At 36.7% G+C, this 26,073-nt stretch overlaps 1 protein-coding gene across 4 annotated transcripts in view; it reads right to left on the bottom strand.

The window, feature by feature from the left end:
• Positions 1–26,073, bottom strand: part of PPP1R12A (protein phosphatase 1 regulatory subunit 12A) — a 122,562-nt gene that overhangs the window by 70,649 nt on the left and 25,840 nt on the right. For all 4 annotated transcript variants that reach the window (XM_074902812.1, XM_074902810.1, XM_074902811.1 and 1 more), the window contains exon 2: positions 5,406–5,536. In XM_074902812.1, the coding sequence (XP_074758913.1) occupies positions 5,406–5,536 (131 nt within the window). The remainder of the gene's footprint in view (positions 1–5,405; positions 5,537–26,073) is intronic.

Here is a 26,073-nt window from a genome sequence, read left to right as displayed (position 1 = left end):
TGTCAGGAATCTGGAAAAACAGATGGGTGTCAGCAGCAAGGCAGTGGTTACACATGAGCCTTTTAAAAGAGGGGATACAATATAGGAAGACTTTGGGCAGGAAGGAAAGTGGGTGAGCTGGGGTTTAAAGCAGCAAGTTGGTCACTCTGCTAGTCTCTTCCTAAATGAACTGAGTGAGGAGGCTCGGAACTTAAGAAGTTGTTCTCGCTCTGTAATCATACGCTTCAGCCTTTAAAACCTGTAAAATAAAGGTGTGTTTTGAAACTGCTGAGTCTTAGGGTCTTTATGTGTAACTACATGAACCAAACATGCCTCCCAAACATAAAAGCAACCATACGGAGTTAGACCCAACATCCATTTAACATCTAGCCTGTCTCTGAAAGTGAGCACATCTTCAAGAAGAATAAAAATGGGGCAAATACATGCTACTTTTCCTGTAATATCTTTCTAGTCTCCAACTAGTTTCATGGATTTTCTGAACTAGATTCCATTTGTATGTATGTATTCTGCATTTGTATTTTATATATTCAGCCTCAGTGGATTTCTCGTCACTTGAACCCATGAGAAATTTTAGTACCTACAGTAACATCTGGCAAAGTGTTACTCATATGTCGTACCCACTGCATTGGAGGTATAAAAACCGTATTCTCCATCCAGGAGACATCTCCCTCCTCCTCAATTTTTTTTTTTTTTTTTGCACAAAAGTGTAACTGTCATTGACTTTGAAGTTATTTTTGAAAAATGCTTTTCTTACACTTTTAGAAAGATGTACCTTCTTTCAATCTGGGGAAGATGAAAAAGCATTCCTATTTAAGTAGTAAAACTGTATTGTAGCCTCTAAATAGTTGCAAAGAAGATTCAAAATACATCAACTACTCAGTCACAACTCGACATAGTACAAAGCCCCCAAGAAAATACCTTTTTAACACAAACTTTAATTCTTGAACAGAAAGGAAATTTCTACCATTTCAGGTTTATTTTACATTAATCTGGTACAATGCAAAGCATTATTTCACATTAACCTGGTACAATGCAAAGCAGAGAGAAAAAAAAAAAAAGAAATCTTTTAAAAATAGTTTCTTAAATGCCACTTTTTTCTCTATTACCTTTTTTTTCTCTATTACAAATGCCAGTATCTTTCTCTACTACATTTTTTGCATTCTAAAAAGGAATTTGTTTATTCCCTGCTACTGAAACACTATACAAGCTTTTAAACAGCAGATCAGATTAAAAAAAATTCATTATATATAGCCAAATAGTTTTAAAAGTTTTACAAAGGTAAACTTAAGGGTCCTACCCCTTAAATACCATCTTGAAGAATGCACACAAAATTTCTCTTTAAGTCCTCCTGCATTAAAGTTTGTTTCCACATAACTATAATTTTTCAAAACATTTGATGTTGACTTTTCAATTCACAGTAACACATTGGAGAAAAAAAGGGGTCCTTTTTGTAAAGCCTTCTGTATATGAAAAAAATGGAGAAGAATAGCAAAAGAGAACATGTTATACAAATCCATCTATTTTGGCAATTTTGAAGAATTTTAGTTTAAAACATGTTCACATTACAATTACTTGTAAGCTAATTCACATGATCATAAACCAGATGAACACTAACTTAAGTAGGCAATTCTAAAATTACACTATTCAAAGAATTTACAGTAAGCTGAAGCACTCCCAGCATTTACAGATCTCAGAAACAACAATGGAAAGAAAGGGAGCAGTTGCCTTCCATGGCAGAGTTTTTGCTTTTATAGCACAACTTTCCAACTGCAACCACCTGACAATTTATTTTACACTATGTTCTCTTGCTGTATTTCACCTGAAGTAGGCTTCTACAAGACTAATATTTCTTAAACTGGAAGATGCATTTTTTAGAGGAGATGGGAAGCATATTCAAGAGAAGGTGGCCGTTCCAAAGGAGAAGAAAATTGAAATGGAACAGGAGATAATGCTGGGAGAAGATGCCACAGGATTGGCGAACACAGTAGAGGATAACAGGGACAGGGAATACATACGCAGTGACAAACCCACTGGCCAGACAATGTAGTTAGTGAAAGCAAAACACAAACCCCAACAAGTGAGTGCCATGCCACAAATTCACTCAGCCCATTAGCAATTAGCATGTGATCAGCACCAAAACATGCCTGAAGTGCTGGGTCCCCGAGATACCCAGAGTTTTTTCAGAGAAGCTCCCTACCACCTACATATCCTGTGCTTCTCCCAGATCTCTGGAACATGGGTGCATTCACTCAGGAACATATGAGTAGCAGCAGGCACTACTTAAGAAGAAAGTGTACATAAGAGAGACATCAAGAGCATCAGATGTTCAGCAAATGCACAGCTAGATGGGAAAGTTCCTTCACTGATCCAACAGGCAGGCACCATTCTGTATTAACCCAAACTGACTCCCAGACATTCCCATTTACTGTACATAATAGGAAATGGGTGTTAGTAGCAAATGGATGGAACACACAGAAAGAACAGGTGAACTCTGAGATTATCTGTATACTAATTCAATAATAAAAGCATTCTGAACAGAAACCTTTCTCACTCTAAAAGAAAGTAAATTAACCACCCCAAATATAATCCCATCAGGAAAAGAAAAACTACAATAGACTGTACTATAAAGGTTTGTAATGATTATACTTTTTAAAAAAAAAATATTTTGAAAGCAGAACCAACATACCCCACCTCAGTTACATTTCATAGACTCTAATCCTAGTGATGAATCATGCAGGATTTATCATGCAATGTTAACAGAACTTCTGCTTTCTTTCCCCCTCTTTTAAGCCTAGAAGGTGATGTACACACATACATGAAGAATGTTAAAGTTGAAAGGTGAACATAGTCAACATACAGAGGACATACCTAGCGCTAAAAAGTCCCTAAATTACACTCTAAACATTGAAATGCATTTCATAACAAAAACTTATCTCCACCTCCTAGCTCTGTTTCTTTCTTAGACATAATTTTAGATTTTGAGACATGAAAACCTGAAATAATTACAGTATACTATCATGTCACATTTTTCTTATGAATTGTAAAAATATAAGCACTGTAAACACAATATATTAACTATATTTGCATATTTTGAGGATATTACAGATTGTGCTATTTAAAGAGAAATAAATTCCAGCTATTTACATCTGAAGGAAGCCCTAAGAAGACTTAAGATGGCAGTAGAGGAAGCAGAAATTGATTGCTGAGTTTTCCAACTGGAGAAGCTCCACAAAGGTGTGCAACAGGAAGTTGCACAGGAAGAGAAAGGGAAGCACTGGTCAGACTCTCACCAGCCCTTCATTAACAAAGCTAGGAAACACCAAAACCCATTCTGTAACTCCCTTCTCTCTTGCACTTTGCAAGAAAATAGGAAAAGAAGATATTCTGAACAAAAATGCCAGTACATATCATACAGGACAGAAGGATGACAGGCTATTAGCTGCAATCTTTTCAGAACTATATATATAAGCTTCACAATTTACCCAAATTAAGCTCACTTCCATGAACCAGAAAATTTAGGGCTAAAAATCAAACATAACAGATTTAGTCACAGACCCACACCAACACATCTTCTCATGCTTCCCAAGAAAGAGGCATCCTCACTAAAGTAGATGCTGGACCCAGCATGTACTATGGGGCAAATCTAATTTCTAACCTCTGGTAATTTATTGTATCATCCATTCGTATTCCCCCTGTTTTGCCTCAGCTGCAAATTCTGCTGTCAATTTTGTAAATATTTGAAGTTGAGCTCCTAGGGAAGCAGTCTGAAGAAAAGCTAAACTCTATGGACCTCATCAGATACAAATATTGCCCCATCCAGGTCAGGTTACCCTTCTCATCTGTATGTGGAAATTTGTTTCAACAGTTTATCTTCAAAACTCCTTGCACTTTCAAAATACTGCTCTTCCCACAGTTTAGATGTCCCACACCCCACAGGATTATACTCCAATAATCTAATTTCTTTAAAGGATATCTATAGAAAATATGCAGACAGGTCCTGTCCCAGTCTGAGACAATAAACAGATTAGAGTCTTCAGCAATATTACATATTTCAGATACCGAAGCCTATAGTCAAAAAACTGTCCTGTGGACAAGGGACATCACTCTTTCTTCCCTGAACATCTGCCTATATTAGGCTGCAATGCCAAACCAAGAACATTTATTCAACTTCTTCCTACTGGGGGAAAAAAAGGCAGGTGTTTTACCTCAACTAAACTGAAGAAAGGCTTATATTATCTCAGTTTGTAAGGAAATTCTTGTCATAGTACAGCCAACAAGTAAACACTTACAGTGTGCATGCAAGGGATACTACAGACTCAAACATCTGTGTAGTGTAGGAAGGCAGATTACAGAAATTAGCAGTCATACAGTGTCCCAGTTATTAAAAGGATATACAGAACACTTCAGTCTATGAACACCCCCCAAAAAAATTTCCCTGTGAAAACCATATACAAGAGTCTCCAGAATTTTTTCTTAAGATTCAAACAATTAAACCTCTCAAACTCACAAAACAGAATATCAATAAACAATCCCCTAAATTTGTAATTTCCATTTTTCACCATTATAATTTGTACAGTAACATAACTATATGACTTTATATTTTATCCAAGTCTTACACTGGAACAGACATCACACAGAGTTTAGCAGAATTAATGAAGTTTGTGTTTACCCAAAGGGTCTTTAGAAAGACATTATTACCTTCTTTATTGAAAGAACAGCGTGCTGAACAACATATCCCACACATTTTCTCAAATCAATCATTACTGCATCTTAAAACAGACAGCCTATATAAAAATTTGATTTTAGCATATCTTCAGTGGCCCTCAAAATGCTTCAAGAATAACAATAAAACCACTACTGGAATTTAGTACTGAGTAAGCTTTAACTAATACCATAACAGGCATCTAACTTCAACTGTAAGATTTTGCTCCACGACCAAAATAACTAGTAAAAGTCACCGCTTCATGACACACCTGAAAAACAAAAGTTTCAAGACTGCAAATGCAATTGCAAAATTAATATCCTACACATAGGCTTATCTCAGGATAATGTTTCAGCCTACTAATAAAATACAAATTTGAACTTTCTTGCCATGCTTCCCTCCAAAACAACCTTCCTACAGAAGAAAATAATTTTAAAAAATAGACAGTCATGAACAGTTTTAAATGTTTACATCTTACAACTGCTGAAGATGCAATGTAAGAAAGTTAGAAAGAGAAAATGCAATGCACAGCTATGCACACAGCGTACTTCACAACCAACACACAATGTAAAAGTATTCTCTTTCACTATATGACCCAGAGGCAACTAAAAAGACAATTTATGAATGCCATCTGCTTCTAGTGCCCCTCTAACAATGTATTAGCAAAATACGTGTATTTCAAAAGTAGAGGAAAAAGTCTTACTCTGCTATATCAAGATATCCACAGGAAGCAGCTGCATGTAGCGGTATCCAGCCTTCATTATCTGGTTGATTAATATTTGCTCCATTTTCCACCAGAAATTTCACCATATCTACGTTATCATCTATACAAGCCTATAAAGAAAGAAAGATTTAAGAAGTAAGTTCATATTAAAGCTGTTCTACAATACTGTGAATCTTCAAGCAACATCTTCAGGAAAAAAAGTATTTTTAGGTCTGATGAAGAAGTAGGGTTCATTTGTTGGGTTTTGACAGCCAGACAGGAAGAATTTGAGAGAAAAGAAGCAGGTGTTACCGATTTGTAAAAAAATCCTTAAATAAACGAATTCAAACAGAGTTTAACAAAAACCAGCAAATATATTTTCCTCAGATAAATCTGTCCTCATTTTCTGAGAAGCTATTTACAATCCCCACTGCAACCTTGTTCTCCAGTACAAAGTAGTTCCCTTTAGAAAGCCCGCAGGCCCTTGCTCCATCCCATGCCCAGCTCAGCCACCTGAGTGGATATTACAGTTGAATAAACAGCTATGCCATGAAGTAGAATTGTTGTGACCAAGAGATGGGGAGCAGTCTGGAAAACAATACTATAACGTGGGTTTAATAATACAGTGGAGACTAAGAAGTATGGAAGGGTATGCCACGTTGTATTTCAACCCCCTGATGTTTTCTAATGCAGCATATTCTATACCACCATACATCTTTTAACAGTGCCTTAATCACTGATGTTTATAAACTTACTTGAGTATCAATTCAGCACATTGCAAAAATATTATAATTTGTGTGCAACTCTTAATTACCAAGCAAACAGTGTCACCCAGATGCAGAACTACTGCTGTTCTTTCTCTAGATCTCCATCTTGACTGGCCCCTATTTTGCCTTTCTTCTCTGTGTTTGAGTATTTTTCTCACAGGGTGCTCAGTGAGTTCTCTTGCCAACTTCCATAGTGCTGCCCTTAAAAGGGAAGAGCAACAGAGAGAAAAGTCCCTCTGCATTTCAGGACAGCAAGGACTTAAAACAGCCAGACTCCACAAGACTAGTATTAACTTTTTAGCTTAATAAATCAACAATACTATATAACCAGAAAGTTGAAATGAGAATGTCACTGCTGGGTTCCTAAATCCTTCTGGAGAGTTATGCCTCTAATTAAATGCAATTAAGGTATAAATTTTACTTTTCAGAATACTTTTACAGCAATAAAGACTGAAAACAATATACTGCTTTATTATGGCAAAACCCCTCAGATTTCCTTATCTGAGCAATTGTGCCTTCCAAGATGAATCCTCGAACTTTCCTCCATTCTGTAGTGCTGAGGCAACAGCTACACTGTGAGCAAGATGAGTTGCTGCTCTGTTTAACCAGTCAAACAAAACCAGCACCAAATTATACCTTTTTGACCCTATCTGCTTCACTTAGGTACAAACTGAAGGCTTTGTTTAAAATGCAAGACAGAACTGTTTTAACAATGAATCTCATCTGAACTTGTTCATCCATAAACTTGCAGCTAGACTGCACTACAATGCTTGCATTATTTGTTTTTCAATTAAAACCAGAAACACATTCTTGAGTGAAAACATTCATAAACCTTCCTACCTTTTCAGGTATTCTTGAAAACTGCCTTGCAAAAGGATTTTTTGAATTATCTTTTTAGTCATATCCACCCCTAAAATCAGCAATTCTTGTATGAATAATTTATGAACTTACTCCAACAAGACTACAAATTCCTCAGGCATACTGTTTTCCATTTCTTTCAGTTATCATTAGTGTACAATGACTATATAGTAGTAACAAGCTCTGAAAAAAAAAAATTGCCTCTCTTTGCAAGGCATTTTGTTACCTGAATGAAAAGGAACTAAATGCAAGACTTCATAACTCAGTTCAGAAGGAAAGCAAATTAAAGAAACAGATGTTTACACTTAGCAGCCATATTTCACACATGCCTATATGCAGTTTTCTGAATATCCAATTTGCTTGACCATTGATATCCTATGTATAACATAATATTCACCAGTTTATTATAAGGAAAAGAACTTATATCAGAAAACTTTGAAATTACCCAAGCATTTTAAATATAGGTCTTTAAATATTACATTTCAATATGCTGCATAATCACGTATCTTAAAATCCTCTAAAATTCATAATCTGAAAATAGGGTATCATAAAATTGATTAGCACTATTAAAAAAAAAAAGCCAGACCACCTGATTGTGAAACAACCAAACACAGAACAATCCTTGACCATTTTTCAAGTATACATAAGAAAACCTGGCAAGACATACTCATAAAAATACTGTTGCTAAGTAAATCAAAAGCTTACATATGCAGCACATTAAAAGACATATGACTAAGTGGCTAAAAATATTTGACCAAATTTGGGCGGTTTATTGTGCCATACATGGCAAGAAACAGGAGAGCTCAAATACACTTCTCATGTATTATCAGAGATTGCACATTCATGGCAAGGAAAGATAAACAATCTGTGAGATTATATATATTAGGATGATAGAAGAGTAACTATTAAGGTAATAAAAGAATTTACTTGCATATGCAAATGGCAGAGTACTGGCATTACTGGTAATCACATTTGTGAGGTTTAAACAATGTTCCTCATAACTGATTATACAATCTGAACAACTGTTCTAACAATTTTATTATGGAACAACAGGAGCCACAGAAACTGAAGTTGATGAAATGGAAGACAGTTGTATAATATAAAAAAATATTACCCTTGAGCTTCCTTAAACAAAGATTACTTAAAAATGAGCCTTGTACCTGAAATATTTTATAGAAAACCCACTGTGGCATCCAAGAAGGTTATTACCTATCTTAAGGTGAAGAAAAGCAAATGCAATTGATCCTATTGCTGAAGAACATGTATATAATACATCCTGCTTCTTCTTGTCCCCTTTTCCCCCTTAACAGCACTGCAGGCAGGTGTTTGACCGACCCTCTCACTCTCGGCACTTTCCATATGACAGACACTTCTGACTACCAGGCAGGTACCTTAAATCAGAAAGCCAAGAAAAGAAATTTTATCTCAATGTTTTTTCCATTTCAACTCTGCTTGTCATTGTGCTATCTTCCTAGTCACTTCTAAAAGCAATATTTATCAAGTGCCAGAAGTGTCTCTGTTGTTAAAGACTGATGTCTCAACCCCAAAACCAAAGCCTGTCAGAACAGCATGATAAACTTAAAGCAACAGCCTCCAAAAAGCCTGCTCTTCTAGACCTCAGACTGAAAGTTATTACAAAGCATAAAGCAATGTACATGCAAGATGTAAATAATAAGAGTTCCACTGATGTTACAGTGACTCAAAAAGATAAATTTCCTTGATGACTTCTGTCCCAGTCTCTGCACAGAGGACAGATATCCACAGGCCTTACTCTTCCATGTCTGCTACAAGCCTTCTAGGATCAATCTTGGTTCTTGGCATCCATCTCCCCATCCCCAGACTCTGCCTTCACAGTCCTTAGTTCCAACCTACAGCCTCAGTTACCACTTGTGAAACAACAGGTCGTCCTAAAGCTCCTTCTGAGTGCTTGCTAATCACATCTGCAGAGCATACACACCAGCCAGCTCCTGGGGCAAGCAGAAGAGCATGGGAGCTCACACTGAAGATTCCCTTTATCACATGCACTGGTTCTGTCTCAATCCCACACCCAGCCTCTGCAAACCGGCAGAGAGGCAGCATTTCTGCATGTAGCACTCACTACCCTAACAAATTTGATGGAAGTTAGCCAGCTGGCCCCAAACAGAACAACAGCTGGATGGTGCAATCATATAAACCTCATTTCCTTTGGGAACTGATTTAGAAAGTGGGCTAATTAGTCATAAAGGAAGCAAACCAAAGCAAAATTGATAATACAAAGACTGGTCACCTTTTCTGATAAGAACAGAGATCAAATCTCAAACGAATTATATTAAGGCCCAGGACAGAGAATCGCTTTCTATTAGTACAACCTGAAACCTGGACTGCCAAGACCAGTAAGGATCAACAGTGCCTGACTCCCACACAGATAGACCAACCCTAGGTAGGTCCAGCTTGTCCTGGAAACAACAATGTTTTAAACTTTTCCCAGAAATACTTTCTGATCACTTGGAAAGGGATAATCAGATGCCTGCTGAACATGGACATTTTAACTGCATTCACCATGACTTCATATCTCAGTGCAAGTGGCATGTGGTCTAGCTGGCTCTTGTTACTATCAGGTGTTAAGTACATAGGTGAAGGGTACACCTAAGTTAGTTAAGTAACCTTAAAAATAGATAGCTTTATATCTAGAGTGCTTGGTCCCTCACTGAGTAACCACCTAAAGAATTCAGAAGACAGTACTCCTCCCCAAAAGACAGGAAAAACAAGTCCGTATTAAAAAAAAAAAAATCTTGTAGGGGAAGAGGCAATCAATCAATCTACTGTCCCATGTACACACAGCAAAGCTATACAGTATCTACCCTACATTGGACTACATTTTTATTGTCTTTCATCAATGATGAGATCTGATGAGGTCATGCCATCTAATGAGGCTTAGATGTTTGATTTTTTTTACCAGTATTTTTCTAGAGAGAGATATTAAAACCTACCTTTAACTGCTAGCTGATTAGTATCCTGATCTACTCCACAAAATAAGATGTTTTGCCTCTAACAGGAGAAAATATACATTGTATATTTAACTTCTGTCATTTATTCTTAGTATGGAAAGGAGTCAAAAATATGAACATGGAATAATTCATTAAGGGATAAAACAAACCAACCAACAATTTTGAATTCTTGTGAGAATCCTGGAAACAGGAGAAAGACCTCATGCAATGGCCTGGAGAATAGTTTATTCCTTCCTTTGATTTATCTAGTGAACCAAGTCCAGTGAGTCCAGTGGAACTAAGCAGGACATTAACATCTTTGTTAACATATCCAGCAATCAAATTAAGAGAGGGCATCACACCTAGGAGCAGAGCTGATTAAAGGCAGTTCCCATTCTCTTCACCTCAGATTGCTTGTTCCCTCTGCCATCACATTCCACACCCTTACAGCTACGCTGACATACTTTGCTGAACTTGATGTAAAGTGGACGAGAAAAGCAATCAGAATTTAAAATAAAATAAAAATAAGAAAAGGACAGTAATATACTACTATTTTTATCTGATTAAAGCAGAATTATTTGCTTTGATTATATCATTTTTTTATATTCAGAGAAGCCTTGTTCTGAAATTCATCTTCATGTCTTAATTCCACTATCAGACATCCAAAATCTTATTTTACAGTGAAATTTCACCCATTACAAATCCTGTGTTAAACCTTATTGTTTCAAACTGAAACTTTTCAAAGAACACATTTCTAAATTTGCAACCACTTCTATCATGCAAACTTTTAAATTTACAACACATTTTATCCTACCTTCTCATTTGTAAGGACTTCTCTGTCCTGCCTCCCTCAGCAATTTCAACTGAAATTTGAGACAGGAATGGAGGTTGAAGATAATTAAATTCACTACTTGTCATGAAAAGGTCGTTAAAGCATGAGTCCTCTGCTATAGTGCTGCCACAGAGCAGTTCACAGTGTGAACTTAACAATCACCACTTCTATCTGGGTCCTCTCGCTGGCCCTCCAGTGAGCTCAGAACCACCAGATAATCCCCACGGTTTGAACACTGGTCTCGATCTGCAGTGATTTTTGCCCTTATGAAGAAAGGATTTTTTAGGATAGAGGACATTACAGTTCACAAGTCACACTGTTTATGAACATCTTTTAGTCGTCTTCACTCTCCTTGTATAAAAAAAAAGAATAAGCTTATACATTGCAATTTTTTTTTTTCTTTCAATAAACTAATAACTGAGATGGTATCAAAAGAAATTTGGTCAAAAGATCCAAAACAAGTTTGAGCAGTGCTTTGCACTTTCAGTAGGTCACATATTTATGCTGCACATTAATTAACAAGGGAACACAAACAAGTGAAGTGGAAGTAAGGTGTATGAAATGAAAACATAAGCCTTACCTAACGTCCAAGCTATAGATTCAAGGTAACCTGGCAGTTACAGCCACTAGAACGAAGGAGGATAATTTTTTGCACCTTAAATTTGTTTGTAGGTCATTAATCCAATGTTTTAATTCAAAGTATAACATCTTAAGAGTCTAGAATTAGTAATGACAATGTCCTAAGACTCACCGAATATTTGGGAACGCTATGAGGGTAAAGGGTAATAAGAATGACCAACAACTTAGGTCATGAAATATTACTATTTAAGAAATCACTAGAAAAGCATGTATTTTACATTTGCTGAGTATTCTTTTTAATATAGTACATACAGGGTGGAAAAGCTGCTGTTGATGTTCACATTTATGGTAAGAAACAGGACAGTTTTGGTGTTGTAACAGAACTTCAGGCATTAATCTATTATTACAGATGACAAATGTTACTCAATTATGAAATAATTAAGTATAATCTTTCCAGTGTTCATTAAACCAACCCACATGTCACAGCTTCTATTTTTCAGTGAGCTGGAGTAATACCGGTTATCTCTGTATATTGGCAAAATCTAGTTTTAGGATTGAATATTTTACTTTTTTAAAGCATGCTACTAGTAAAAATGAAATATTTCACCATGCAAATACTCTTCATCAACTAGTAATATTACCCTTTTGCTACACTAATGTTATTTTGTTTAATTTGTTTGTAAACACTGTGTGTATGATGCACGTGTGTGTCATTTTCAGTTAAGTTAAAATCAGTTTCAGTTAAAATCCTGGAGAGCTGGCCAACACAAAATTGTTAAAATGATAGCTGCCATAACCAGTAACTCAAATTAACAAATAATTTCAAGAGCGTCTCATTACTTCTGTAAGTTCTGGCAGTTTCAAGTTTATTGTTTGTATTTCTCTCACCCCAGAAAATGAGTCAATCTTGGCATAAACTTCAATATCAAACCCTTTCCCACACTGCAGGGCAGCAAACTTCTCCAGAGAAATTTCTTGGAAATGTTTCACTTGTAAGTGTAAAGAATGTCCTTTTAGACACCTGCAAAAGCAGGTGGGCAAAACACTTTCTCCTAGGGAGAAAACACTACTTGAGGCTGATGCAACATTTCATGCCTATTCAAGTCTCATGGGGAAGGCATGCAGAGACTACTGAAACTGAGCACCCACTGACCATCATTACTTAATTCTAATGCTGTAGAGCTGTCAGACATTGACAAAAGGAGACAAACCATTCCAGAACTCAAATTTCTCTAGCTATTAATTCCACTTCATTTAAACACCTTGTCATATGCATGAGTATATCTCAACAGACATTTAGATTTTATTTCAGTTCCAAGAGGTGGATAGAAACAGAAACTACATGAAATTGATAATTGTTTAGCTCAAATATTCAGTAAGAGCATAATGTAACTTCTGTACTACAATTTTGCCTTGGCTGTTACACTGAGCTACTAAGTTAATTACATACTCTTAAACTTTGCTAGGTTGTAATTTATAGTTAAGCCTATGAATTTAATTAAGGGCATAATTCATGATAAACACTAAAATCTATCACTGTTGAGACTGATATAATCTACGTGTTATACAACTGATTTCATAGGGACTTTCCACTATTTAAACCCTAATGAATGCTTAATCATTGTTCTTAATCAGGACTGTAATAGAATACATATATTCAAGTGGTTTTAGCATTAGTTTTCAAGTAGAGATAGAATTATTCTTGTCCTCTAACCTCTGTCAGGATAAATAGGGGGAATAGGAGAGTTGGCCACAACATGTTAGTTACTATAACCAGAGATGGTACGGTTCCTGTTAGCAATCCTAGTAATGGATTAAAACTCACTGATAGATGTTACATGGACAAAACAACCCAGTCTAACACCCGCTTTCCCATTTTTGCTGACACCACCCACCCCCTCCCCCAACTTTTCCAGGCTACCTAGTATTAGACACAAATTTACTTTCAAATAAATATTTGTGGTTTTAGCTGTGTGCAAATCTATTTTCAAGAACACGAAATTCCTAGACTAAAAGTTCTCTCAATTAAAACTACCATATTACATGTTTAATATTAAACTTTTAACAGTATTCATTTATTTCAACTTAAAGAAAAATCTCCAGACAACCTGCCAAAAAATACCTGGAAAAAGCCTGCCAAAAACCCACAAACAATCATGGAAAAATAAGATGTCATGGAAAAAACACTAGTCCTTACACAATTATTTTAGAAGACACCAAACCAAACAGCATTCAAGGCCTAAAATACTGATACTGAAACAGATCTATTTGCCTGAATGTCCTTTTTTCTCCCGGCTCAATGTATTGACATGAAGTTGGTGAAGATACTGGACATGAAGGACTCTATGAAGCAACCTTTACCTAAACTTCACACAATTGAGGCTCTCCCTTAAATTCATATGGCATCTAAGAAATAACTTCTGCTGTTCCTTCTGGTTACTTTCAATTTAAAACAAAACTAGTACATTCTGTGGAACAAGAGAACTTGCTTTTAAATATAGATTCACGTTTCTTAGCTTTATAACCACACTGCAGGTGAAAGAGCCTGAGTTCACCGGACGAAATGGAGAAATGAAGATCCCTGATATTACCCTGAAGGCTTGGGCAGGTAGGTAGGTATGTACAAATCACATATGTCAGATTCTCATTTTAGCTATATGTTGTTGAAAACTACACAATTTGTCCAGCAGCACCAAATCAGTGAATTTGGGAGTTAAATTCAGAACCGAATTTCAGACTCATTCATTTCAAAAACGGCTTTCTCACTGCTCTGGCCTGTGCCTTCACTGTTTCCTTTCTGAGGCAATTTCAACAGTTGTAGCTGGTGCACCATGCTGAGTAGGACACAGACATACAACTCTCCACATCTACCTCCTGACAGATACGGAAGCAGTCTTTATTCATTGAAAATACATGGTCTTTAAGAGTAAACAGAATTTTCATACTGTAAAAATACAATGCCATTATGCAGGTATGCCTTCATTAGGCATTTATTGTTAAAAATTTGGCAGATAGTTACTAGGTTTCACAGTCAAACAAGGTGTAAATATTAAATTTGAGAAGAAGTTAGTGACATATAGTATATGTATTTCTGTCCCAGTCAAATTTGCCAAGAATATGCCAATCATATTTCAAATACTTTTTTTTCCCCCCCCAGAAGAAAACATAATCTGCTTTTAGCATATGGGCAACTAAACAAGTTCATGCACTAAAGCAGCTTTTCAACTTAAAATACCTAACATACTGATACCCTTTAATACACATTCTTAACCAAATTAATCATCTAGCAAAACAAAAAGGCACCAAGAAAATTTGCTAGAAGAATCTGTTTACATAAACAAACAGGTTTGTTCACTTTCATGTTCCTTGGAGTACATTTAAATCACCTGTGCCAAGTTTCCCTTTTTTCCTCTGCTTCTGACTATCACCTCTGCACAGCTGAGTTCTTTGGAGAGGAAAACTGCACCACCTTAGAAGAAAGCAAGCCCGACTATATCAGCACTCCATTGTGAGCTCTTACAGGCTACATTAGTGATCTACTTGTCAAATGACATTTCTTCTTCTGCTTTAGCAGGATCTACGGGAAGTTTTTATTGCTTTCTAATTTTAGCCAAGTGAAGGGGCAAAGCTGAGTAGAATAAAAGCAATAACACTGAATTTAATAAAGTCAATGATAACCCTTCATCTCATCAAGGGGAAAAAAAAAAAAAAAAGTGTTCATAGAGCATACTAAACCAACCAAGTCAAACTTTCTGTGGGCTCCCTCTCCTACTACACATCACTGCTGATGGTAAAAAGCACCTTTAACAGAAGAAACCAAAACTACAGGTACAAACAGGCAGTAAGACACTCAAATTTGCAACTACACACCTATGAATGCTTCACTCAATTAGCACTTGCCATGTGTGGTTTTATGCTCAACATCATCCAATCTATCAGTATTAAAGCATATTTTTAATAAGATGATAAGGCTGGTATCATACAGGGCCTTTTTCCTCCTTAAGTAGGGAAATGCATGTAAATAAACAAGTAATTTGTATAACTCAATTTAACAGAATAAAAAAGCACATCTGAAGTATCAATGATATGTTAGATTTATATATACTTTACATGTAAAAAATTAATATAATCATGTTGTACCTGGATGAAAACAAGAATTAAATTAGGAGTAAAAGTGGCATTTTGAATTACTTAGACATTAATCAAATTATCTTAAATGTGGTAAAAGTTTTAGTTTATCAAAACTGCATTTTGTACACAAAACCAATTAAACAAAGGCTTCATATAAACAGGAAACAACCAATCGTTTCTCCTCATTTTCAATTTTTAAGGAAAGAATATATTACTACTACTTTCTGTTCCTAGAATGGGAAAAGAAAAGCTATCTTTCTCTAATATAAATCCCAGTAAATTTTTCTATTTATGATCAAACTTATGATTCACTGAATTGACTAGATAAATTGGAAAGCATTTTCAACTCTTCAGAAATACTACTGTCTTGAAGCTGATGTAGGTTGCGAATCAGCAGGTTCATGATGAAAGTGGAGTATTTTAACATCCTCACTAAAATTTTAGCAGAAAACCAAGGACTGTCTAAAAGCCAATTAAATAGAGTTTTAGTGAAATTATCCAAAAGGAAATTAGCTGAACTTGTTACAGTAAATATCAAAGAGTTGTTCCTTCTTAAAACTGTATTTTTTAAAACAGATTTTGTCTATTCAGACGGTAACAAGGTGAGAAACTTCAGCTTCCTGTCCCCGCAATCCTGCAAGTGTCAGACAACACTTTTACCAAGTGTACCAAAAATAACACCCCAATGCTTCTCAGGGCAGTTCTAGCTCTGAAGCAGGGCAATACAGACATGTTGATAAGCCTTCAGGATAATCCTGTTAGCTACTAAAGACAGCACAGCACAATGTGTTTTACACTCATCAGTAATGTGTATGTATTTTAACTTCAGTTTTCAACTGCTCTACGATTTTCCTTTCCACTAAAGACTGGCTGTGGTACACACATATATACATAACTACCTTTTAAAATAACTCAATTTATTTCTGACTTCAGAAATACATTCAGCACAAAACCTAAACTAACTGGGACCTGGTTTGCCTTCTGATCTGCTAAAGGTTTGAAGGAATTACCCAGGGGAGCACATAAGGTATAGACAATGCTAAAAGATTTGGTGTCAGGTAATTTCCATATACATTTTCATATTCCAAATTGTACATAAACTCATAGCACCACTTGGAACAACCTGTCCAAAGCCTTTATTTTTCATTTAATCTGCACAAAGAAATGTCACTGTGATCCCCAAAAGATAAGGTACTTGCAACAGACAAGGGTCACCAAGACTCAAATAAATCCTCTGCGAGGATAAAATAAACTCGGAATATACCTAAAGTCAAAATTCAAGTTAGACTAGGCACTTCAGGAATCCGTTCGAAGTTAAGTAAGGGTATACTCATGCTGTGCCTTTGTTAAATTCGCTAAACAATCTTGTAAAATAACTTAGATGACATACATTTTAGTACAGTTAACAAAACTGTTTATACAAACAAAAAAGGAGATAATCATCAAATGCACTTCAAGCCTGTCAAGTATAAAGAATAAAAGTAAGTATACAACACCAAACTCCCTCTCTCTCAAAGGCTAGCTACACAGCTGTTCGTCTACACAGATATGGTTTGCAACTTCTAAAAAAGGCATTTTTGCCAGTGTAACTTAATACTGTATTTTCAATAGGCTAGCCACATTATGAAATTCCTGCTCAAACCCTCACTGGCTGGAACGAAGAGGACTTTGTGTTCACTTGCGTGGGCTTCCTCTGCCCAGTTAGCAATCCCAGTCACACCTCCAACAACTATCTTTAGACTATATCCAAATTTTTCACCAGCACAATAAAACAGCGGTGAGTACTTCCTAACAGAGGTGTTACAATTTATCTCCAGCCACGAATGCAAAAACAACTCTGTGAACTTTCTGTCTCCCAAAAGAGCACGACAGAAGTACCAACTTCGACACTGGAATCTCTCTGGTCTATCTAAACAGGAAATGCTTCAGTACAGTTGTCCCATTAGAACCACATTATGACAGATTAATGAAGAAACTGAAAGTAATCACAAGTTCCTAGGAAACTGCTTACATACCAATTACACTGAAAAATGGACAGGAAGACAACAGCTAACAAGCAAAATAATCTAAGTTTATATAGATAGACCTACAACAATATATACCACTATATATACACAATATATGGCATTTTAAAAGGGCCAATTTTCAAGTCTTTTTTTTTTTTTTTTTTTTTTTTTTAAATGGGTATCACACAGACCAGAAGCCATTATTCTACAAAATAATTTGATTAGGAAGTTACAGTAGTACAGAGATAAAACAAAGGAATGGCAGCAATTAAAAATAAAATGTTTAACAAATAAAACTATGAAAATCCATATAAAATCAGAATTTTAAAAATGGGTGTATATATAGTATAAATTTTAAGTAACAGAGAACAGAAATTTGGAAAGGAAAGCTAAGAACATTAGTGAAAAAACAGCCAGCAGGTTCAGGAATACTAGAGCATTTCTTAACTATAGTAACAATGAGGAAAAAACTATCAATGATAGGGCATATATATAAAAATAATATAAAAGAGAGAGAATTTGTCAACAAATACCTCCACTTTGTGATTTGGAAGAAGCAGAAAGGTTTATTTGTCTTGCATAGTGAGGATTATATACCTTCTAGTCTTTCAGTAATAAACACTAAATCCCCACAGATCACTATTTAACTCAGTAGATCTTGTAATACAAATCACAAGTATGCTTAGGCAACTATAGTCACTATTCAAGAACTTAAGGCAGCTTCAAGTTTGCCAATATTTATTTTCTAAATAGATCTTTAAATACCTGGGAAACAGCAGAGGACTGTTAACACTGTACCAGCACTGCAAAGCAGTAACACAGATGTCTCAATGAGTTAGCTTGTCAGCCATACTGGATAAGACAAATAAAAAACACAAACAAAAAAATAATTCATGTGACAAGATATCAAAGTATCTGAGGATCATTAAGCTTATTAGCAGGAAGGCAATACTGTGCCACCACAGTTACACTGCTTCAAAGGCTTGCATAGCTTCACCAACAGCACCACTGGGTTTTTTTGCCCCATGGAACGAGATACACTGCTTCAAAGGCTTGCATAGCTTCACCAACAGCACCACTGCTTTTTTTTGCCCCATGGAACGAGACCTGATGAACACTGTAAGACCACAGCTGACACACACTCCTAAGACAAGGGCACCAGCAAACACAGTTTTGAAGCAGCATGGGTCCAATGAGGCTTTTTAATAATTCATATTATTGAATGAATTAATAATAATTATTATGAACTAATTAATTAACAAAAGCTTATTAGCAAAGACACCTTAGGTGCAGAACCTTAACAGGCTTCCTCAGCAGAGGACACCTTTAAGTATGCGTCCCCAAATCTGAGTCAAACAGACTTGTCTCTTTTTGGCCTTGGTAGCCCCTCATCACATCAAGTATCAAATATTAACTCCATCATTTTGATACACAATGCATGAAAACCCAGCAGAAATGGAGTCTTTCTGAGAAGCAGTTCTCTAGACTGCATCCGCAACCAGTGTTATTGTTGTTCTCAGGGCATTAAAGGGAAAAGCAAACCAGATAAATCAGCTTCACATTTACTCTGATACAGGAGAAAAGGAAGAGACACTCTGACTTCTGGTCACTATATTAAGAGAGTCAGTATACTAAGAATGTTGCACCTTTCACCAGTATATCATGAAAGCAGCTTCTTTTTCTTCAAACTGCTGTGTGTGCTCCAGTACTGACAATGTCTCCAGCCTCCTTCTGGCACGTTTGTTTGTCTGCTATGACTCATGGTATACCCCCTTCACCCTTGCCACCAAACACTTGGTAGATCTGCAGCATCTCACGTGGCATGACTTAAGGACTCTCCAAGTCACAGCTATAATCACTGCCTATTCTGTGTGGCATGACCTGCACTTCTGAAGAGGTCATGCTTGCCATCCCCTAATTCTCTGCAAACATCTAGGGAAGAGCTTACAAAAAGGGCAAGGATACAACTGTTTCCCCATCCTCTACAGAGCCTTTGGTCCTCACAAACAAAGTTACCTCTGTATGTAAAGGTAAACCTGTAGTCTAGTAACCTCTAGATTTTCCACTTCTCACTAACCTTCTGAAAAGCAATTTTATCCAAGCAAGCAAACAAGCAACAGGAAAATCCTGTACCTAGATGAGCAATTGTAACCCATAGCATACATGCCAAAATCAGCACGGCACTCGTGTCGTCTGCTCCTTTGCCAGAGCACAAGGAGTTCATACATTCTTGCACATGCTGTGGCACTTCATCTCTAGCTTCTCAGTCCTGCATGCCATATTTTAGCTGTTGCCAGACAACAGCTTCAAGGAGAAAAGGCACTAAAGAAACCTGCCAGAAAACCAAAATGTTTCTTTAAAAAGGTAGCTCACTACTCCATCAACAGTGTCACTTTGCAGGAAGCTTTTACCAGAGTCAAACTAAGATACTGGCATATTTCTTCCACCATCTTCAGCAGCACATAATACCACTTCTAAGAACTTAGCAGAAGATACCTTTGGTAAAAGTTCTTGTAGTCAAATGCTGATAAAAACATACCCTTTAAGAAAGTATTCTAATTGACTCTATAGGATCATCTTCTCCTACTACACTTGATTTTAGGCAGCTGTACAAAAATAATATCCCAGTTGATAATAATTAGACCTTCACCTGAATATTCTGCATTAGAATCTCTGACATTCAGGAGATGACAATATTTCAAAGTATTCACAAATACCATCCCTATTGGATAATTTGCATTTCTATGTTTTAAGACTAGTTTTAAGCAATAGTCTGTTCCTTACAGGAGACAGTGTTATAGTCCTTTGAGCTAACATACACTAGTCACTCAGGGCACGATTCTACAGAAGCTCACTGTTGACAAACAGGGAGGTCCCAGTCTCCCTCCTCACTCTCAACTGCACACTCCCAGAAGCATTTGTCAGACTCTCCATTAGCCAGTTCGACTCACCAGCAAAGCAGAAACAACCCTTTCTCCCTCTCCACCCACTGAAATAAATAAATAAATAAATAAAAAGGAGTGAAAGAAAACAGCATGGTGGGAGGAAGAAGCAAGAGAACGCCCTTTCAAGGCAGCAAAGTACAGTATTGCTTTAGTCACACCTGGTTCTGCAGCCACTTCTGACTTTCCTTCTCAGAAAGGATTCTGGAGAAAGAGGTAAAAGCCAACATTTCTAATTATGTAGTAACTAATTTGTGTGGACTTCCAATTTCTGAGAGACTGCTGACATCTTTGAATTGCACCAGGACAGAAAACATGCTGGCTTTCTCTTTACCAGGACTGTGTCAGCTTGAGAAAAAACAAGAACCCAGAAGTCTGTTGTTTACCTGACCTCAGCAGTATGCACGTCATCACAAAATTAATCATAAATGTTTTAAAGTCTGCTTCTTGTACATCAGACTGCTAGTTAAAGATGATGATTATCAAAGAGCACAAAAATGAAAGCCTGCTTGAAAAGCACATTGGCTTCAAGGTCAGCCATAGCAATGTGACGGACTTTATTGCCTGCATTTTTCCCCACAAATACCTAAGAACAAGTGCTAAAGTAAACAAGTGGAAAAACACAAAAACTGAAACAGATTTAATTATATGGAGAAAGTATACACACTGCCTGAGCATAGGGAAAGTCTATGTGCTGCAGAGCTTTGGCAGGTAACCATTCAGTGGCCCTGGCAGGGACAGAGCACCAGCAAGGGCAGGGTTAGGGTTTGACAGGGAAGGCTTCCAAGTTTCCTCATTTCAAACGGACAAAGGCCCATCTGGCTCTCTCCACCATTCATGCTGAAAACTCAAAGCTCCTGCAACGCAAACTGTTTTTAAAACTGGTTCTCCATTTATTTTCATGATAGATCTATCTGCAAGGCTAGGGGGTATGCTCCAAATACCTCAGAGCGCCCAGTGAGAAACTGCCTCCATGTTAAACAGAAAAGAGAAACCCACTGTCTGAGATGCTAGAAGACAATCTTGGCTGCCTTGAGCTTGCTTTTTCTCCTCTATGATGCACACCTCTACAAGAATTCCTGGAGGGGAAAGCTGTTCTGACAGCTTAATTTACACGATTAAATTAGCCAAAACGTGCTTACGCTTTATGCTTCTCTAAGGACCCTACTTTTACATTAAATATTCATTTATGCACAGAACTATATATAAGCAATAGTAAGGCTGAACAGCCAAATATTCCAGGACTAGGAAGTGCTTAAATTAATGCTGCCTAAGCCAAAGCAACTGGCCTCACAAACATATGACCCATGTACAGTCCTACATGATCTCTACTTCCCTGTGGCCAAAGGAACTTGTTTCATTCAATTTATAAGATGAGTGCTTTCATAATGTGCAGCTATTCAAAATTATGTATTTATCTTCACTGTTTATTGTTCAGCCTGTATTACTCAAATCTTGTTCCAAACAAAACTCATTTTCTCATGTGCTCTTCCACCTATCAGCACTTACCACCATTTATGTATATAAACAGGATTTTCATAAAACCTCCACCAAAAAGTTATCATTTTACAGATGGTAAACAGACAAGAAGGTCATCATAAGCCATATCCCATCATTTAACCATAAAATTTGAAATACTATGGAACTGAGGTTTTAGGATATACACCATTTCATATGTCTAAAGAAAACTTTCCTTACAGCCACAAGTGCGTAATGTTTCTACAGATTTCCCTGCAGGCTCCTACCCCATATACCATTCTCTGCTTTTTTTCCTCACTGATAAAGCAGAAGACCCACAAGCAACAGCCTTTTATCCAATGTCCTGAACTATCTCAAGAGCAAATCGTCTATAGGGGCCCTATAATCCAGGTATGATGACATAATAGAGTATTACAAGGTTAACGCATGTTAAGTCCAAGTACAGATTTCACAGGAAACATTAATTACCTGATATACAATACACCAACACCCAAATTACCAAATATTTTAGTATTTCCAGTTATCAGCCTTTCTTTCCCACTTCATTTTCCACACCACCATTCAATTTCCCAACTCTCAGTTTCATCTCGACAACGAGCCCACATCCGACAGCTTGCTTTTGCCTCCACTCTTCTGACTCGCTCCTACATCCCTCCTCTATTTTCACATCTTACAGCTTCCTTATCTGTGCTAGTGGAGGCAAAGAGGTCACAGCAAAGACAGTACTAGCATATCTCTAAATGAATTTTAGAAGTCCACAGCAACCTGACATCTGTATTGCTTCCATGCACTAAATTACCATATTCAAAATTAACTTAGGTATATCACTGTACAGTACTGTAGCTTTTCTTTAGGTCTTGGTAAATTCTTTTGGATATCAGCTTTTCTCTGAAACACTCTTCTGTGAATCTGAAAATGTCTGAAAAAAAGGAGTTCTGAAAAATCCTAGCACCCTCCAAAATGCTAGAATGCAAGAAGACTTTCTCTGCTTCTATCTGATTAAGTATAAAAAAAATCTATCCTCCTTTACAGCTCTCAGCTGAAAATAGTGAGAGAACAGACTTTGTAGAGGTCTATGATTTTGATCAAAGGTATGGACTATCTTCCAGAAAAAGAACTCAGTAGGCCAGAACTCTTCAGCCTAGAACAAAATGGCTTTGATGACCATACAATAAACCACTACAAAATCATGAATGATATGGAGAAAGTAAATAGGAATCAGCTGTTCACCCTTTCTGCTAGTAAAAGGAGTTGAAGTCATTACATGAAGCTATTAAGAATTAAAACCAAAAGACATAAAGAAACAAGCTGCTTTTCTGAAAGCTGATTGGAATGCCCTGTATCAGCAGAAGCAGAGATGACTTATTACTGAGCTCAGTAGATTGGCCGTTCCTTTTCACACAAATGAGGCACTGGAGCTATATGGTTAACTGAAAAAGTCTTAAAAGCCTTTGGCAGCCCAGATATAGGAAAAAAGTCCCTATTCACTACAAGTCAAATGGATACTACAGCATTTTTTACTGCATACTAATCTCAGCACAGTAGGTAAGAGAGAAAGCCCTCTGATTTTAATTTTCTGCAATAGAAAATGTTGTGGTTTTCATTAGTATTCCAAATAAAGGTACTGATGTTCTTGTGTTCTCAATTTATCATACTTCTTTTAAAACAAGATTTTGCATATCCGAATAAGAGACTAAGTTTAACAGTCTAGCCTCTCATTCAAGAGGGTTTTTTAAAGTATAGGTATATAAGTTACCACAAGGAGAACTACAGTAAAGTTTACGTGCATCCTAGTACTTTAGAGTAAATACAGGGTAGCTTACCTCACTGCAGACACAGTCATCTTCAATGACTGGCATTACCATACTCAGATGCTCTTTCCAGAGGAACCTGAATCAGATCTCTCTGAAGCAATCCCTTAATATGCAAGCCTCAACAGGCACATATTTAAACTGTTAGCATCTGTTCAAGCAGTTAACAAACAGGTCAAACAGAGGAAAAAAGCATGCTGGATTCTATTGACTAAAGTTTGTTTGTAACAGCTACAGGAATTATCACCAGTTTACAAGCAGCTTGGGTAAAGGCACAACAGTTTATCTGATGGCAGAAGTTTATTATGCAACAAAGCTGTATTATCAATGTGCTACTATTCTTTACTAAATTAGCATTAAATCTTTAGTATACAGTCACTGACATAAAAGGATTTTCTTCTACTAGCTACATAGGCCCTTGCCACATTTTTAGTTTTAATAATTAGCTACTGTGCTACTGAAGGAGGCCAAGAAAGAGGGTATTATAGACAAAGCTAAAACCAGCTGGGCTGTTGGGGGTTTTTTTTGTTGTTGGATGGCTGCCTTCATTTCACTGAAACACTACAAAGCAAGTTGACCATATAAGGCACTGGGATTCCCATGGAAAATGCTTACACAAATCAGATCCATGCAGTCTTTTTAGTTTATGTGTTATAGTTAATATGAACATTTGCAGTACATTTATAAAAGACACTTCAGAATTAAATCTTAAAGCTACAACATTACTTTTGCCTTAACTGAGTTCATGTAAGTAGCTTTCCAGAAGAATCTACAGCTTAACATTCAAGTGAGTAATTTCTTTATGTAATATTGGACCAGATCAATTTCAAAACTGCAGGCAGCAGTCATAAACACAACATCCTTGATCTTGGTGCAAATGAAAAGTACCAGAAAAGCCTAATTCACAATTCAGGGGTCTGATAGCAAATGAATCTCCCTGCCAGCCGCTGGCTGCAGCCTGCATTTATCAGAGGCAGCAAGTTGCTGCATGGAAAGATTATTTGTAGCCTAGATTCCAACAAGAATAACTCTAACGAGCAAGGGCTTATAAGGAGATGGTAATACACAGTCCACAGAGAAAGGACAGGGAGAACTGGAGAAAGCATCGTTCTTGAACAAGGAGGGGTGCAAAACAAAAAGGACTGCAGGGCTTCCACGTCAGAAGGGGAGGGTAGCTTTCGAGACAGTGGAAGGAAAACTTCAGTCTCAAAGAAGGGGCAAGAAAGAAATATATGCAGACTTTCAGGTTAGACAGACAAATACAGGAATACAAAAAGTCTCAGTTAGAGGTATGTGCCAGCATGACGACAGTATTTTCCTAGCTCTAGAATTTATTTTTCAGAAGGAATCAAAGACTTAACGTTGGGAAGCAACACTTCTAACACAGTATCAAAATTATTAGAGAATTCTGCCATTCGTTTCATATCCTACCTTCACTTACTACTTGCATTTATTAAAAGGTTAATTAATTAAAGTAATATCTTTATAGGTATAAATTTCACAACACACATCAATGCTTTATGAGCACTCAATGTTGCCAATACATTTTACAGTTTGGTCAACACTGGGTTTCATTTTCAAGCAGATATCTAAACCTCACAGTATTCTGTATACCAGACTACCTGATCCGTTAAAATTAACTAGGACATTTGCACCTGCTTTCCAGGGACTAGAATATCATTCTTCAGTCACCACACTGTCTACTGATTCATAAGGACAAAAACCCCATGTCTGTAGTTTAATATAGTCTGAACGGAACTATCACTTCCCATAAATTCCAGCTGCAGCCTGATCTAGCTGCCTTCCTGCACCTCAGAGATACTCCAAGATAGACACTAACCTCCGTACTAATACTAAAAATAATAGCAATTTTTGAAAGCATCCCTACTTCCTCATTACTACATCCACTGGTTACCATTATGAAAGGCTCGTGTAGTAAGATGCTGGAAGTTGGTATTTTCAACACAGATTTCTCCCCCTAAAAATTTCTTTCCCCTAACAGAGAACTGGAATTTTAGATTGCTGCTATCTTGTCTATCATGGGAGTAAGATTTGTTCAATGAAACAACATGCAGTAATAACAAACAGTAACTAGTATCAGTCACCAACAATTCTATCCATTAAATAATCAAAATTTAAATGCTTCCTCCATTGCATATAGCTTATGGTATTCATCTTCAATGGTTTTGGGATTCCCTCTGCAACAGCCCAACTGCTTACAAACTGAATGATGTCACCAATCTATTACTTACTTTTCCAACCACTCACATAAAAGAATCTGTAAAATAACAGTTAGT

This window comes from Athene noctua, chromosome 3 (assembly GCF_965140245.1).
Source record: "Athene noctua chromosome 3, bAthNoc1.hap1.1, whole genome shotgun sequence".
In the NCBI taxonomy this organism is placed as follows: Eukaryota; Metazoa; Chordata; class Aves; order Strigiformes; family Strigidae; genus Athene; species Athene noctua.
This window is presented reverse-complemented; position numbering and strand designations above follow the sequence as displayed.